The sequence below is a fragment of the Leptidea sinapis genome, chromosome 9 (genome assembly GCF_905404315.1).
Source record: "Leptidea sinapis chromosome 9, ilLepSina1.1, whole genome shotgun sequence".
In the NCBI taxonomy this organism is placed as follows: Eukaryota; Metazoa; Arthropoda; class Insecta; order Lepidoptera; family Pieridae; genus Leptidea; species Leptidea sinapis.
The window spans coordinates 1492083-1511035 of record NC_066273.1 but is presented as its reverse complement, the minus strand read 5'-3'; the positions used below and the strand labels follow the sequence as shown (position 1 = coordinate 1511035).

At 39.7% G+C, this 18953-nt stretch overlaps 1 protein-coding gene across 1 annotated transcript in view; it reads left to right on the top strand.

The window, feature by feature from the left end:
* The window catches only part of LOC126966072 (maternal protein pumilio), a 51430-nt gene extending 32763 nt beyond the window's left edge, over positions 1-18667 (top strand). The window contains exons 2-9 of the mRNA XM_050809948.1: positions 2061-2532; positions 5503-5848; positions 8855-8955; positions 10840-11014; positions 11586-11754; positions 12935-13093; positions 14064-14464; positions 17481-18667. Of these exons, the coding sequence (XP_050665905.1) occupies positions 2061-2532; positions 5503-5848; positions 8855-8955; positions 10840-11014; positions 11586-11754; positions 12935-13093; positions 14064-14464; positions 17481-17709 (2052 nt within the window). The 3' untranslated portion in view covers positions 17710-18667. The remainder of the gene's footprint in view (positions 1-2060; positions 2533-5502; positions 5849-8854; positions 8956-10839; positions 11015-11585; positions 11755-12934; positions 13094-14063; positions 14465-17480) is intronic.
* Positions 18668-18953: the final 286 nt, after the last annotated feature.

Below are 18953 nucleotides of genomic sequence, written 5' to 3'. Positions count from 1 at the left end.
CTCTTGTAATCTTTTAATGAGGTTTGTTAATAAATTTATAAGCCTAGAACGCTTCCACTCCGCATTGGATGATGGACTTCCTCGCAACTACTATATTACCACATTATAATAATAGAATAAAACTTGTCGAAATTAGAGATCCGATTTCAAACACGTATACTGGATCTCGTCCACTTACTCTCGTAATTATCGCAAACGACAATTTATTATGATCATTTTCCTCACAAAAATTTATATAAGTTCAATGTTCCTTATGTTGTAATGCAGATATATACGATAGAAGATACGTGTTTCTTCCGGAACTCGACGAGAGAGGCCTGCATGGCGCGTGTTGTACTGTATAATATCTACATACTTAGCGATGCATGCTGCCAACTTATTATTGAGATGCAGAAGAAATACTGTGGGAGATACAAGAGTTCACAGGCTTCGGTTTCGAGCATTAACTGTCGGTCGTTGATCAACTGGTGACTCTATCTAGGAGGTATACCTAGAGCTGGCGGTTATAAATGCTTTCCATGATTTCGGAAAGCAGGGTTGCATTTTGGATCGGATGGATAAGGGCTGACTTCCATGTGTCCGGGACTACGCCCTTTGAAATGTGTGCCGGAATGAACACGTTAGCAGCGGCGTCAACTCTCGAGCATACGATGTGAGCACAAAGAGACATCCGGCCCGCTCGACTTTACGTCCAAAGAAAATCGAGCTTGTCGAACAAGGCGGGACGGTCGGCGGTGTCTTTACATCATCATTAAGAGTCGAGTTTGAGGGAAAAAGAGTGATAGGAGGAGGAGAAGAGTGCAGAAGATTTATATTTTGCCGTATGGGCCAGGTTACCATGTGTGGCGGCAAGGACGGCTGGTTGAAGTTACCAAAGGTAGCTTTCGATAACACCCAGAACTTGTGTGTTTAGAACCTTAATAAATAAGTCACAAAAGTTTGTTGTAGATTGTAAAATGCGGTTTGATTTATATACAGTTTTTGTTTCACATATACTAAAAAAATACTAATCTTCGACTTGACATGGTGACGGCTGTGAAAGTAACGAGCAAGTGATCCTCCTGGCTCACTCAGAACCCTATAGTAATTATAATATTATGTGTGTGGAACTAGTTTACTTAATATCGTTTCTCAGCTTTTAATAATTTCACGATGCTGCAGTGAGTGTACCTTTTTTTATGAAAAAACCTCAACAAAGATAACTCGGTAAGCTTAGTGGAGAGCATATGCGTCGGACAGCAACGGTTATTAACTTTTTAAACGATTGTATTAATTAGCGCGTTTTACGACGATATACCCTGCAGCGTGGCTGCGGTGGATTTAATACAATCTACAGATGCTTCTTTATACTGTTTTTCATTTTACTATTTACAAATTTTAGAAATAATTTGTATCATTTGTGGTGTACATTTACAACAGCTAATAATACTATTATTTTTCCAAAACTGAAGAGGCTTCATTGTTTACCCATAGTGAGTAGGCAATTTCAATTCATAGCTTCGGGCAGTTTATTATTTCACAAAATTTTATCCCCGTGAAAATGATTTAGGCGAAGTCTTCACTGTATTATAATATAATTGCCCATGTTTGTCACGGAGTATCACAGAAATCACTGAAAAGCATCGATCAGAGGTATTATAAGTGTAGCATATAAATGTATTGTAAATAGTAACGAAACGATTAATAATAACATATATATACATATATGATTCAATAGTTTTATGCTTTCGTCTTCGAGAAAATTTCATTGGGATGCCGGCTAGTTGGGTTCCACAGCGACGCCTTTTTCTTCCGTGAAGCAGTAGTGTGCAAGCCTTATTTTGTTTTGCTCGAAACAATTACTGTTTAAATGTTATACTTCAAAGTAATGAGTGCAATTACTTTTTCTAATTAATAAAAAACTAATCGTTAATATATGCCCTTATTGTGGCGGTATGGCCGCGCTAGTATACTAGACCGTGATTTTAATCTCGTCCAGTCTTGGTTAAGTCTTGGCCTTTTATTATAATTGAGTTTATTTACATAGCGATAGCGGTTGATACTATTCTCGTTTGTTGCAGCAATTATTCCGGTCCCAACAAGCGGCGGCGGCGGGCGGGCAGGCGGCGGCTCAGCTCCAGCTGCTGCAACAACAGCAACAGCAACAATTCCAACTGCAGCAACAATTGGCGGCACAGCAAGCGTTCACGCAGGCGCCGTACGTGATCAACCCCGGGCAGGAGGGCGCGCCGTACGTGGGCACGCTGATCGCGGGCGTGCCCCCGTACTACGGCGTGGCGGCGCCGTGGGGCGTGTACCCCGGGCTGGTGACGCAGCAGCAGGCGCAGCAGCCGCGGCGGCCGCTCACGCCGCAGCCGGCCGAGCCGCCGGTGAACGGGCAGGGCCAGTACGTGATCCCGTACTACGACCCCGGCTCGCTGGTGATGGGCGCGCGCAACGGCACGCCGCTGCGGCTCGTGTCGCCGGGCGGCGTGCTGGCGCCGCGCACCTACCCCGCGCCCGCGCAGCCCGCGCAGCACCAGCACCAGGCAGGTACGGTACCCGCGCCCGCGCCACTCTCTAATGTACATACTCCGTTCTACGTAGTTTTGTGTGAATATAAAAAGTAGCTCTTTGACAGTTCTTCCGTCTGTAGCTTATCATTTCGAACCTGTTCACTTTCTCATCAATTAGGTTTATTATATTTGGTCTTGTTAGCCTTTTACCGTAAGCAATATGTATATTTATTGTTCATAGTGTTTTAAGGGGGTGTACATAAAGTGTTCATTGTCAACTTGACAGCCGTAACGATTGGAAATTTTTCATATAAATTTGTTGACTTTCAGTGTTACAAGTACAAGCAATGTTTCCAGATATTGCTAGTATTTGCTACATCTAGCGAACATTGGCCTCATTAAGTAATATAGATCTTTGTAAAGGCTAAAAACAGCGCGGTTCTAGTTAATATTTAAATCTTTAAGTAACTGCTTACGCAGTTCCCTCCGCTGAAGTAATATTCTTAGTCCTGGATGAATTACATTTGGATGCCAGAAAGTAGAATAGAACAAGTCATTATCGAAATTTGTTGCTTTGACACATAAACTTGCCCTGTGCTTACCTGGGGCGTAAAAAAAATAGGGGACTACCAGGCCCAAGGGTACCGTAAGAGGCAACTAAGCTTTTTAGAAGTGGGACAGTCACGCTGCCGTCTTATTACGTCAGCTCAATAGGGCCAGACTCGTCCAGGTTAATTACCACACTCGCACAAAAAACCGGCGTGAAGTAGCGGCCTAGTTAGTGCCGCTATGTTTCACAAAGATTAGTGTCGAGGACTGCATATAACAGCGGTGCTTAAAAATATTTTATCCACCAGCATTCTCGCTCGGGCTGCCCGTCGTATTCTGGGGAAGGCATAAAACCGCGCATGTCCGAATACAAACGAGACAGTAACACCACGCCACCCCACTGCACGCTTGATGTGGACTTGCAACATCAGGGGAATCCACTCCAATTTAAACGCCGTCCAACACCACCTTGAGATGGCGCAACCGGCCTTGTGTTTCCTTACGGAGACGCAGATATCTCGACCTAGCTATAAGTCATTTTTAACGTATCCCGGGTACAAAATTGAGCATAAATCTTTTCCTCATGCATGGGGTATGTGTGTACGTTAGGGAGGATATCTGCTGTCGCCGTCTCGGCAATTTTGGAGGACCTGTCTACTCTCTGGCTCCGCGTGGATTTAGAGGACCGCGTCCACATCTATGCGTGTGTCTACAAGTCCCATAGTGGGAACGCAGAAAGCACCTCATGGGCTGCGTTCAAGCGGCATTTGATAACGTGCTTGCACAGATCACCTCCGCTGAAATCGTAGTCTTGGGTGATTTCAACGGGCACAATGCCGAATGGCTTGGATCATGTACCACAGACTACGCAGGGCGATCTGTACATAATTTTGCATTGGCGTATGGTCTGTCCCAATTGGTTGAGTCGCCAACGCGGCTCCCGGATGTGGATAGCCATATGCCGTCCTTATTAGATCTTCTGCTGACTACACATCCCGATAGTTACCAGGTCTCTCCTCTCGGAACGTCCGTCCATTGCCTGGTCAGGTTTTATAGCAAGCACACATTGGTTCGATGCGTTAGTCAGAGCTGTATCTGACTGCAAAAAACAGGTGTATCAAACCTGCGTTGCGGCACTGGGCTCAAAGGATACGGGACGAACTAAAAAGTTCTAAAGAGGAAATATTACCGTGCCTCCAGATTCTTTAAGCGCCAAATCGTCCGTGTGAAACCGAAGCACTCAGTTCTGGTCGTTGTCGAAAACTGCTCTGGGTAACTTCAACCAGCCGTCCCTGCCGCCGTTGCACATGAGGAATGACACCCTGGCCCATTCTGCAAAAAAGAAAGCCGATCTTCTGTGCGTTCTTTTCGCTTTCAACTCGACTCTTGACGAATAACACCGCCGACCATCCTGCGGTGTCAGAGCTCTAGGCCTGAAGTACAGTTCAGACAGAACATTGTTCGGCGAACTCTGTTTTCGCGTTTACCTCTTTAAAAAAACCATTTGTCGTATCACTGCGAGGCTTTAAGGGAATTATTATTTACTGGGTCTAGAAATATCGAGCGATTGCCAATTCTAAATTGGATGTCAAAGCCAAATTGGCTTCGAAGAAGCTGGGCGTCATAAACAGAGTACGGCAATACTTCAAGTCGGCCCATATTCCAGCGCTGTACAAAGCGCAGGATCGGGCACACATGGAGTATTGTTGTCATCTTTGGTCATTTGACCGCGTGTAACGCAGAGCAGCTCGCACTTATTACGGGGAGTTTTCCGAAGTGATGTTCCATCTGATTCCGGCCGCTGAGTTTCACCTTCGAACGACACGGCAGAAGTTAGGATATCATCCCCACCATCTGGACGTGTGGCGGTCCTCCACAGTGCGGTTTTCATGGAGTTTTATTCCACGTACTACAAAGCTGTGGAATGAGCTTAATTGTGTGGTGTTTCCGGGACGATACGACATGGGTACCTTCAAAAAAAGCGCGTACACCTTCCTTAACGGCCGGCAACGCTCCTGTGATTTCTCTGGTGTTGCAAGAGAATGTGGGCGGCGGTGATCACTTAACATCAGGTGACCTGTACGCTTGTTTGTTCTCCTTTTTTCATAATAAAAAAAAATAAACAGGGCTCTTTATTGCGCTGGTCCAGTTACGTGGTGTCTTGCTATACCATGACATTTGGTAGAAACTGGCTAGGTTGGGCTTTTCTTAACAAGGGGAGTCGTCTAGATTCGGATGTAAATGTTTCAGAACTCAAATATTAACCTTACCATAGCATAAATATAAGTTAGTATTTTTCTGTTGAGTAGTTAGGTCTTTTCGCATTACGTACGTGCTTTTTTTACTACCTTAGATACAAAGCTTAGGCGAGGCTATAACACTCATAACAACGACGTTAGACCACAGAATATTGACGTTACTTGTCAATGATTCTGTTTACGTTAAGACATTTGAAACATATCGGTAGCGATGCTGTGGAGCCGGAGGAAATACTTGCAGGACGTTTTGCGAGTTTGTATGATGCCGGATGGAATTTGTAGCATCAATCGGTCGAGTGACGTAGATATCAGCAGTGTCGCGGCCAGACGGGCTGCGGCACTGGCGCCCCGGCACAGTGAGCAGCGCGGAGTCGCCGTTGTTGCAGGCGGCGCGCGGCGCGACTCGCTGGAGCTGGGCGGCGCCGCGCACGACTACGCGCGCAAGTGGGGGCCGTCGCCGCTGTCGCCGCCGCTGGCCGCCGCGCTGGGGCCCGTGGGGCTGCGGCCCGTGTCGGCCGCGCCCGGCGCCGAGACGGCCAAGTACAGGTACACTGCCCGCCGCGTCGCGTGATCTTGTCCGACTAGTACGACAGTTATTTACGTGGTATTTAAATTTGGTAACGGCAATTAGTTTGTGAAATCTGATTATCTATTTTTCTGTGTATCGGTACGTGCGAGTGAAACGTCTGCGTCGCTTTCATTTGTTCGGTGGCACGATACAAATACTTTTATTTTGCCCAATATTTATTGAGTGTAATTAAAAATGTAAAATAAATAACGTTATATGATACTGATTAGTTATTCATCATATTATTGTACATAATGTAATAATGAAGCACAGTTGTAAAAATATTATTAAGACGATTGCTGATGGCGATGTAATGAAATATACGCTTGCATTTGATTTTAATATGGCTCCTAGAGCTCCATCCTGATTAGTAAATACGCACTGGAATGTTTCATTAATGAGCTTTTCTGAAACTGTATATAATGAATATATAATATTTGTATACTTAATATATTTAAGTTCTATTGTAAATAAAGAATAGCTTAAGTCAAGGATTAGGTCGGACTAACGTTGTTTATACCTTTGTCATGCTCATGGGTATATATCATCCGGGACATGTGACGAAGCACACATAATGTGTCTTATTTGTTTGAGGCCGTTATTACTGTATATATATTAGTAATTATTGATCATTATTTTAATTTTAGATGGTTACCCACTGTAATATATATAAGATGTATATGTATTGTATGGAGGCTCGTGTTATACTTCCTCGTAGTTAAGCACTTGTCCTACCCGGTTACATTATCTCTGGACCAGACGTCGATGACGTCACATCGTCGATTTGTTACGGTGTGTAAAACAAGCATCACTAAGATATTATTATTAATACGATTTACTTTTTCTATAATATTGATTAATCAATGTAAAGCTATTTTGTTGTGGTGCTGATTATTATAATGATAAAAATCAATGAAAGAATCTGGTTTAAATACAAAAAGTATTTTTTTTGCACTATTATTATAGAAATTTAACAACAAAAGTCAAAACCAATGACGTTCTATACATATATAGACAATGCACCTCATACAAAATCAAAGCCGAAATATGGCACATGCCACAAAATAATGACACCATAATAAACTTTGACTGCTATGTCTATACATTTCAGCGTCTACTCCAGTTGTTTAAAATATTAGTGGTCAATGTAAACACTATTTCAGTTTAAGCTGTGTATTTTGAATTTAGAACCCGATTTCGACAGTGACATCAGTGGAGTAGCAGTTAAGTATTTTTTAAACCCAGAAGAAAAAGAGCGTTCCTATATGTTTTACGTTCGTCAGTCTGACCCTATCTTCCGATGAAGATGTATTCAGTTTTTACGTTTTTAATGAAACATTACTTTCATATTATAAATCCGTAATGAGAACCTAACCAAATTCTTACCAAACTATCTTTGAAGTATATCCTTTCCAATAAAAAAAGAATCATCAGAATCGGATGGCGCGATATTGGGTTAATCGTAAATTTATCATCCGCTTTGATATGTATAGCAAAATTCAAGATTTTTATGGTTTCCTCGTGGATGGCATCATCAGATCTGGACCAAATTACAATGGGAAGCACCAGCTTTCAAATAAAAAAAGAATTATCAAAATCGGTTTACCCAGTCGTAGTTTGCAAGAAAGAAGTTTCAGAACCCAGAGTTTTGAGGTAACAAACATAAAAAAAAACGTACCGACGAATTGAGAACGTCCTCCTTTTTTGAAGTCGGTTAAAAAACGAATTATCGAAATCGGTTGGCGCGATATTGAGTTATTCGGAAATTTGTTGCGCACATACTTATAACAAATTTAAGACTTTTATGGTTTTCTTATGGTTGCCATTGTCAGATCTGGAAGAAATCAAGGGACCACACGGGAAGCACCAGCTTTCAAATAAAAAAGGATTCTTAAAATCGGTTCACCCACCCAGTCGAAAGTTCTGAGGTAAAATAACGTAAATTGAGAACCACCTCTTTTTTTGAAGTCGGTAAAGAGAGCGACTCTATTGTTTTCATTTCTGACTGTGTCCTTTCATCTGTACCATTCTGACAAGCGGGTGTTGTTGGGGACTTGTCAATAATTGTACCATATTTAATGAAAAAATATTCGTTTTTATTAAATTACTTTCGCTTCTGCATATCAATCTTATATAAATGAAATAACCTTACCGATGATAAGTCACACCATCTTTTTTCTGAGTCGTTAATGTATTATTTAAGCACTTTTTATAGCACACACTTGTTGATTGACACTAGACTAAGGAGAAGTGTGCTTACATTGTCTTTAAGCACTTTTCCCGTTCCGCTGTCAGAGTGCGAATGATATGTCCATATGTATAGAACGTCATTGGTCAAAACGTTACAATGAAAACTTCAAAAACAAAAGCAGTGACAGCACGAAAATATTACGACTTGTACCTAACGGTAATGAAACTGCAAACCGTACTGACGCAACAGGACAAGCATGAGGGGGTGAAAGGGGAACGGGAGGGGGCTTCACGTTCTATCGAGGTCCAGAGATAAACAACTAGATACGGCAGTCGTAGTCGCAAAGTACGTCACGTTGACGTGCCACATGTTCTGTTAAACTTTGCTAATAATTGATACCAAAATGCCGGGGGTTGTGTAGTAACACTTCGTTAAAATAATAATACAAAAAATAAGAAAGACACAGGGATTACATAATAATAAAATCAGTTAGTATTTTGTATTTTATTAATCTCAATGAATGTAACACAAGCGTATATTTAAGTAACAAAATTTGAAACATGCCATTGAGTGTCAAGATTCCACGCACACAAGCACCTCATAGTTGCCGTAATAAAAAACTGAACCGAAATAAAGTCCTGAGAGTTAGTCCGGTATCTAGTAGGAGCGCAACGGAGGCCTCGGGCTGATGTAATTACAGGCACATGAGACATTCCATCTTGAACGCGGCGTTAAGGACTGATACGTTCCGTCAGTCAGGTGTATAAAGTATTAACGTGTCGGGGTGTTGCAGAGCCGTCAGCAGCCTGGCGCAAGGGCTGACGTCCAACGGCGGCATGTTCGGCTCGTCGTCGTCGCTGCTGAGCAAACTGGGCGCGGTCACCGGCATCACAGGTTGGTCACATACAAACAAACAAACACACATACACAACACACATGATTCATCTCAATACTCACCTGAGATTTTTTTAATTACTATGGATTGATTCCAATTAAACAATTATTAATTATGAACCGTTACAGGTGATAATTAATATTGACTCCGTTTCTCAGAGATATAAAGTGTTTACATTACTGTAGATAATCGGGGAAATCCGTTCCATTATACATAATAATATACACATGTATAGTAATACTATCTGACTCGGCAAACTTATTGCTTTATAAATTAATAAAATTATGCACTTTTTTTTTGTGGTATAACATAAATGATTACGGCCTATTCTCAGACCTACCAAATATAAATTTAAAATTTCGATCAAGCCGTTTCGGAGGAGTATGGCAACGAACACGAGAATTTTGTATATGTAGATTATTGATGTAGGTTTGCTTGTTAGATTTGTTTAATTGTAATAATCTACATTAGGTACTATATAAGACTCTATTCTAGATTATTTGAAATAGCTACTAAATATAAGCAAAGACGATTAAAGTAAATAAAGACTATTGTCCATACAAATTCGCGTGTGTAGTAAAATCAGACTGAAAACTGTAGCCGCTCTCAAATAACAGACATATTGCGACAAACGGACACCCACACGAACATACACATGATCCTATAAGGGTTCCATGTTTTTCCAGTTGGATGTCCGAAAACTTTGAATAGTAGGTACATATTATCCTGGCAGGGTCGCCATGCGATGTTGGAGGTTTGGGTATTGATATGATTATAGTCTGTCTGCGATAATAAGCTCCTTTATTAGTCTATGTAACTACCTATTTATTAGTTGGAGAGATGAGTGTGTGTATAGGTGTATAAAGGTTTTACACAAACTACAATGAAGTAATGTAATATTATGTAGTACCAATACCGGGTATCCATTTAGAAATTTACTGTAAAGTAAAAATTGTGTTGTTTTGGATTCTGTTTATGTGTATTTATACGTCGGATTGAAGTGCAAGTTTGCACACTTATCAAGGACCGACGACATTACAGTAATTTAAATAGCCTGTCCCACTTAAACTAACTTGGTGCGTATGTATGTTTGTTTGTTTGTAAGTAAAGGACTCTGAATGTAATTTTCAAACACTTCAAAACGGATTAATTTGGAATTTTGAACATATGAATTTTCCGATGGCAAAGCAATCATTTTGAAAATGGGACAGCCCTTTTTATTACCAGGATTTGCAGGATTCGTGATTTGTTATATAACTCATTAGTGTCTTTCGCCAATAAGACAAGTCCTTTGATATGTGAACACAAAGAAGTCGATGAATTCGTTGATATTTGCTTTGAATAATAATACTCACACTTGCATGATTTTTACTTTTAGTGCTTTATAATGATTTATTATCTTAGAAATAACCTGCATCCTTGTCTGTCTGGACTGGTAATAAAAGTTGTTAAAATCATCACGCCAAACCTTAATAGCTGTTATCACACAGTAAACCGCGTTTTGAAGGCGATGACATGCGTGTTGCACACAATCAATCTCTTTCATTCAACATAAATTTCATAATGAGTGAATTGCGCGGCAATATCTTGATGTTCACGAGTTTTTATTTTTTATTATTTTTGTTATTTTGTAAATGTTATATATAAAGACATTCCAGGCCAACGAAAGAAAACTCCATCTCTAATGTGTGGTTACTTATTCTTTAGGAACTGAGCTAAATGTTTTAGAAACGTCTTTGCTTCTTAACTTAACTCTTCTTACTTAATAAACACTTCGCCATATAAATACAGATAATCGCAATTTATATTTGACACATTCTATGTTAACAACACTATTATACAAGTTGTATAATTCAGTCACGTAACTGACAATAACCGTTAAGACGTGTCAGAGCTGGTGAGCGGCGCCGTGGGCGTGAGCGCGCTGGTGGGTGAGAAGCCGGCCGCGGGGCGCTCGCGGCTGTTGGAGGACTTCCGCAACAACCGCATCCCCAACCTGCAGCTGCGGGAGCTGGCCAACCACATCGTGGAGTTCTCACAGGACCAGCACGGCTCTAGGTGCGTAACGAACTGAAAACTGTACATTTCATGTTTTTAAACAATATTTGCTGTGTTTTCTATAAGCAATACCCGAAGCCCCAAAAATATTTAAATAGAATTTTTTTCGGTATGTTTGTCCGGTAAAACAAATACAAATAAACAAGCACATATCACGCTACATGCAGGCAAAGTATTTTGCTGCTCTCTAGAAACCACGCGGACAGCACCCCGTGTGTTTAATTTTACTATTATTAATTCTCGACCAATGCTGAAACCAACGCATTCTCACGGATGTAATGGTTTTTGCACATCTTCATTTTTTCTGACAGATACAGCGTATTATTTACATAGATATGTCTTAAGATATCTTAACAGAAGATTTACAGCACAGTAGACACGTGTGTGGCGGTTTACGCAAGGGCGATGCGTTGGCACTCAGTACGCTTCACAAGTTTACTATTGACAACAAACAATAAACAACTATTAAAACAAATTTTTCACATTAAAAAAAATACATTTCCAAATGTAGTGATCGCACGATCAAATAATAACATGTATCTGTAGGCGGTCCTCCTTTTTTTTGTTGCAGGTTTATACAGCAGAAGTTGGAGAGAGCGACGGTCCAGGAGAAACAAATGGTGTTCAATGAGATAATAGGGGCCGCCTACAGTCTGATGACCGACGTGTTTGGAAACTATGTGATACAGAAATTCTTTGAATTTGGAACGCAAGAACAGAAGACGACGTTAGCACAGAAGGTGAGCAATTTGATAATTGAATTATAAATATACATCCATTAATATCATTTGAAGAACTAATGACTTGATTGATTACAAGTTGTCTATCGCTTTACAAGTAATGATAATATCACCTACGAATATTATTTTATAAGAATTTTGATTTGTTAACCAATGTACAGTAGTTGTATATATTTAATATTTGTTTTTACTGCGACAAGTTTATGATTACTGAAGTACTATCTAAACCTTTATTTTTTATATCAACAAAAGAATTTTAGTTAATTTAATAAACATGATTACAATTATTAAAATTACCTAGCTACCATAAGCATTTGTTAGTCATTAAGTATACTTTCATCAATAAGAATAACAATAATGAATAATAAAATACTTTGGTCATTTTCATAATTATGATTTGTTAACGTTTGTGTGTTGCAAAATTCAATAAGCAGTAACAATCAAACTCTCTCCACGTGTAGAGTGCATTATCTAATATTATGTACTTCATTCTATGTTGTCATGACAATTATTTCACGTTATTGTTACATTGTTCTTGGATACTTTAGGTACACTGGCAATTTTGTAATAAAAACGGAAGCTCGTTGACACTTGATGTACTTATTATGTTCGTCCTTGTAAAAATATTATATTTTTTAAAATAAATACAAATGGCAATTACAGAAAAAAAAGGTTTAAACCCTTTTGAAGGTACACATTTTCACATACTGTAATTCTTTTTAAGTAATGAAACTAACAATTGAGTCCACAAAAATTCAGTAGGGTCCACATATTTTAAATACACTTTCCCTGTAAACAGTAAAAATAGCATAGTTGGCGTCGCTTAACCTGACAGTAAGTATACAGCATTTAGTACACATGTTTAGTGTCATCATTATTATTTTAGCCGGAAGACGTCCACTGCTGGACAAAGGCCTCCCTCAAAGATTGCCATGACGATCGATCCTAAGCTGCTCCTATTAGTTATTAATGTAATAACTATTAAACGTGCCGGTTAATAAAGTCAATTCAGGAGCTGGCGTACACTCAATAATAAATACAAAAGCCTTTTATTTCTCGCATTATAAAGAGTAAAATTTGAAACATTTTTCACTCTCCATACGTTGTTGGCAGTATCTGATTGTTTGGTAGCCGTGGGTGATGAGAGCACGTGTAATGTGTCTGTCTGTCGGTTGTGCAGGTGCGCGGGCACGTGCTGGCGCTGGCGCTGCAGATGTACGGGTGCCGCGTGATCCAGAAGGCGCTGGAGTCCATCCCGCCCGAGCAGCAGCAGGAGGTGGTGCGCGAGCTGGACGGACACGTGCTCAAGTGTGTCAAGGACCAGAACGGGAACCATGTGGTGAGTACTGAACATATTTGGAAACGTACCGCCGGTCATACTTCGTCTTAAGTCTAAAATATTTTATCAATTCATTTTGTCAGGAAAAACTGAGATTAAAAGAATTTAACTAATGATGCTTAAAAAAAGTGATAAGAAAGATACAAAGGCAGTTTTTGGCTATGAAAATGTAAAACCCTTAAACAATGACGAATACATCTATTTTCACTGTACAATTGAATACATATAAAAGAAGTTACAAAAGTAATAATAATCTTAAGTGCATTTGAATTTGGTCAGTTTTAAAATCGGTCTAATTTTAGGTAAAAAACTTCTAAGCAATACCAAATTCATATAAAATACTAATAAGTAATATTAATGTCAAATTAATATGTCATATTGTTAATTTAGTTTTATGTCATGTCTGTTAACTTATCATATATTTTTAGCGTATAGTACTGACTTACAGAGAGTAGTATAACTATATAATTAGTCAATAGAGACAGGAAAAACCATCTGAGGAGATATCAACATAACATGAATAATTGTTAAAATAATTTGACTATAAAATTATTATACCTATAATATATGTTTAGCACAAACTTTGAATTTTTTAACAGTTAAATATAATTAATTATAATTTAAACAGCCATTACCATTGTTGTTTTATGAACAAAGTAATAATAATAAAGCCTGTTTATTGTATGTAACCTGTTATGTTGTTTACATTTAAAGCTAAATTATATACTTACAATATAATAACATTGTAAAACAAATTACAATATTGAGGCTCCTGGCTTGGACAGGTCTCCAACAGATCCCAGATTTTTCTTGTTTTTGCTTTCATTGTGAAGTAAAATCCAGCATTTTTTTAATTTCGTCAACCCATAGCTGCTTAGGGCGGTTCTTATAGCTTCTTGCCTCCCGGACCTGGTCATTTGAGAGTTCATCTGCGTGCAAATTCAAGAGAAATTGTTAATTGTGATTCCAGGTACAAAAGTGCATAGAGTGTGTGGAGCCCAACGCGCTGCAGTTCATCATCAACGCGTTCGCGGGCCAAGTGTACGCGCTGTCGACGCACCCGTACGGCTGCCGCGTGATCCAGCGCATCCTGGAGCACTGCACGGCCGAGCAGACGGCGCCCGTGCTGGGCGAGCTGCACGCGCACACGGAGCAGCTCATCCAGGACCAGTACGGCAACTACGTGGTGCAGCACGTGCTGGAGCACGGCGCGCCCGAGCACCGCGCGCGCCTCGTGGCCGGCGTGCGCGGCAAGGTGCTGCAGCTGTCGCAGCACAAGTTCGCGTCCAACGTGGTGGAGAAGTGCGTGTCGCACGCCACGCGCACGGAGCGCGCGCTGCTCATCGACGAGCTGTGCGGCTTCAACGACAAGTACGGCCTGCCAGAATAGATAAAACAATAATAGTTGAGAGCAAGCCGAACTCTAAAACTGACCATAAATCATAATCCAGCGGATTATGATCGGGTCTCGACGACGGCCCGTCTTTCAGCTCTGTTGAAATCCAAAACGTTCGTTTTCCACTAAGACTGCATAGACATAGTAGCTTTATGACCCGGCACCGAGTCTTGCTGGAAGGACCATTCTTGATTATTGAACATTGTTGGTGTTGTTAAGGGGCCTCACTACCTTCTCAAGAATAGTATCTTGATACACTTGTGCCGAGTTTTGATACCTTTTCCACAAAAGTATGGCTCAGCCACTACTCCATAGCTAATACCCCACCAAAACATCACTGAAGTCGGATAGTGCCCACATTGCACTCTGTCGACTAATTGGGAAACTTTCTTAAAGCTTAGCAGAGCATAAATACAGTCACTTTGTTTTGTTAAAATGTTGCTCAATTGTAAAAATTTTCTCATCCGTAAACAAAAATTTTCTGTGACCTTCCTTTTTGTACCACTTCAAGAGTTGTTTCGATTTTACCACCTTTAAAAATAAAGTGTGTGTGTCAACTCCAACACACAACTAGAGTTTACTCCTCAAGAACGATTGTCTTTGAACAGGTACTAAACAAAATCAAGTCCAATGGAGTCGGATACAAACACACATACAGCAGAAGCTAATAAAAACGTATTAATTAAAATAAATTATGGATATTAAAAAAATATAATAATAGGTTAGGTTAAAAATTGTCTATTTGGCGTGAAATGCGATATATTATATTCTCTCCATATTAATTATGTGCATAGCTCATATAAATTTATATGAAATATATTGATAATTTAATATATTATAATAAATACAAAGCACACATGTTTATATATACAATACATGTCACATTAATGTATGAAATGTAACTTACTTAGTACCCACGTGCTTATCAGATTTTCCGGCATTATTATTAACTCCAATATCTTCCATAATTTATAGAATTTTCACTTAACTTTATGAAATAATAATAAATCAATTTCAATAATATAATAAAGTTTCAAAATACAAGAAAAGAAAAATAATGTTTGCTATCCGTATCACTACAAGTAATATAGGGACCGTGCGTCCAAACTGTCACGCCAACTGAAAAGTAAAAGGTGCGCGAGAAATGATCAAAAACGTTACTATCCCATTTAATGAGTAGGTTTTACTCTCCATATTTTTCTCGTACCGGGCGCCTTATATGAAAATTGATTCTTAAGGACGCGTTTTATAAGATATTTTTCGGTAGAGTTTGTGATGAAATGAAACTAAATCTAACTAAAAATTGAAACCAAAATCTAATCAAAACTAAAAATTGCCACAAATAGATTACTTCTTTATCTCCAATTAGCGGGAAATTTTTGCTTCGAAATTTTGATATTTAATATCGTAAAAACGATTATCCGTTACCTCTTCACACAAAATTGACGAAATGGGGCTTCATTCAGGTTAATTTTTCTGCTACTACTGACATAATTTTGTCTCTTAAAAAATACGTAAGGAAAGCAGATATAATATTTTCAAAAACATCGGAAATAAATGAATGAATATGTAATAAATAAGCTCAGAAAAAAATTAAAATGAATCGTCTAAAATTCATAAATTTTTCTCATAAGCATGAGCAATATATTTTTCTCATTAATGTGTGGTATTAAGGGTTGTTTTATTTTCTCACTCCGTACGCACTGCTCAGAAAGATCGCTGTACGAACATGAATACAATACTGTCTGATACTTTACATATTTTGTACGCACTGAGATTTTCTAAAAATTATGTTACTGTATTTTTTTGAAGAATTAGTGATTTATAAGTTCATCTATAAATATCGTACGTCCAAAGCATCGGACAACACATAAAATAGAAATATTTACGTTTCGGCTTTTCACCCACAATATTTACAAAACACATTCCCTTACCAATCTTATTAAAAAATCTCAAAATTTGAAACCAATTGTTTTTTGTCATTCTTAGAAATTATTAGATGTTCTACTTACTCGCGGCCACGCTAAACCTGCACGATACAAAGCTAGTAGGGAAGATGATCTACTTACTCGCGGCCGCGCGCTAAACCTGCATGATACTACGCTAGTAGTGAAGTTGTTTTACTACATAGCGGTACCATCTGCTTCATGCTACATTCGCCCTTTCACACTGTATCTTAATCGGACTCAATCACCCTGCCATCTTCTTGTATAAAAGCGTCCTTCAGTTTCATCCGTAAAAAATTTACCCTCATGCGGGCAAAGAAGTTTCACTTCAAAAATGATCCCATATTCGTTCTCTGCACTCTCGAGAACCTCGAATACGATATCCATATTATTGAAATCATAATTTTGCGCGGCAGCCATCTTGGATTTAGAATTGTATCCCAAATTCGTTTTCTGCACCCTCGAGAATCTCCAACACGATATCCATAATGTTGATATCATAATTTTGCGCGTGCCCATCTTGTATTTCAAAAGTGATCCCAATTTGCTGCTATATTCATTTCTCGATAGTAAATCTTTTTCTTTTGGGCAGGTTCTCTTAGAAATCTTTCCCTTAGTGCTTTGACCACCTTTAAATTATGAACACGTAGTGACGTGGACGGCCAGATCTTTTTCTGTTACAAATAGGAGGTTTCATTGTACCTATTAATAGCCCGGTACATAAACATTTACACTACTAATACCAAGCGGATGGACAGTCTTAAAAATTGCATTTAGCTTCATACCTACTTTGTGTAATGCAATCACAGCGATTCGGTTGTCTTTATCACCCCACTCCATTTTAATATCGCAAAATATTGTACAATGTATTGGCGCCAAAATAAGAAAACCCAATGAACAATTATGTAAAAATGAAAAATACCAAATTCAAATGTAATATTTTGTTTATTTTTAATTGTGACGGTATTTGTGGCCATTAGTTAGTAGTAATTGTGCGTGTTTATACAATTGAAAGTGATTGTTAATATATTTTATACGTTTACAGTGCTCTCCATGTAATGATGAAGGACCAGTACGCGAACTACGTGGTCCAGAAGATGATCGACGTGGCGGAGCCCACACAGCGCAAGGTGCTGATGCACAAGATCCGGCCGCACATCGGGTCGCTGCGCAAGTACACGTACGGCAAGCACATCATCGCCAAGCTCGAGAAGTTCTTCATGAAGGCGCCCGAGCTGGGCCCCATCGGGCCGCCGCCCAGCGCCGCGCTCTAGTGACGCACAGCCCTAGTATTAGACGGGCCCGGGGGCGATGCGACGGCGCGGAATTCCCGCCTATTATAAATTTGTGAATATTTGGATTGTACATTTGTAACTATTAGGTCGCCGCCTGTACATATAGCGGCAGACTGATGTACAGAAGACACGATTACTCTTACTGTTTACTGTAACCATAGTTGTACAGCGTCGACGCCGTCGCCTCACCGCGCCGCACCCAGCTTAGAGAATAAGTGTTCTAGTATTATTTGTTGTTGGTACGAATCTATGTATAAATATTTGAACGTCTCTCATTTTCGTGTAATTTATGATCGGAGAGTGACCTCCGCCACCGTAGCGCGTCACCGTAGCGTACGTCGTGTTGTGTGGGCGAGTCGCTCGGGCCGGACGGTCGCCACTGGACGCTCGTTTGTTTTATCGTATTAACTCGGAGTCGAGCTCTCGTTTGTGTTTGTTGAACGTAACTGCCGGCCACAGTCGTACATAGGTTTATCGAATAGTTGAGCGCCGGCGTGTATAGTTTGTCGATTATGTTTTATGAAATGATATTTTTGTATATTTTTATGTAAGATGTAGTTAAGTTGTTTGTGGCGAGCGTGATGCGTGCTGATCGTGCCGTGCGTGCAGCGTCGACGCGGCCGAGCGGCCACTCATTCCCTCTGTAATTAATTTATATAGGAAGCGTAGTTTCCTATGGCACCTCACATTTTTTACGTCTAGATGTAATGTAATTGAATTGAAAATAAAATGAATGTATATGGCTGTACAAAAAGTAAACAAAATGATTTGTAAAAGTTGTATGATGGAGCAGGAGCGAGCGGGCGCCGCGGCCGTGCCCCAGGGCACGCATGGTGCGCCTCGCCTCTAGGTTGTACTAGATAACATTTATATGATGATCCATCTATTTAGACATTAATTAAATAAAGCATTTCTGTAATAATATTACAAAGTAAAACATGCAGTTTCATTCCAGACCCCCATTATTGCAACAAACAAGTCTTATTCAATAGCCTTTTTATAACTAATTTACAATGATAAATTATAGACTTTAAAACGTTTAAAAGGAAGGTATTAATTATTATAGAATGGCAATTATATCGAGTTTTAATAAAATAATAGCTCCTCTGACTGTACGAGTGGAACATCGCACATCACGTTGCGCCGTGTCAGCGGTTACGCTGGCGCGTACCGTGTTTCCACATTTTTCCCCAGTTCACGTTCGAGCATCGATCGGTTTGCGT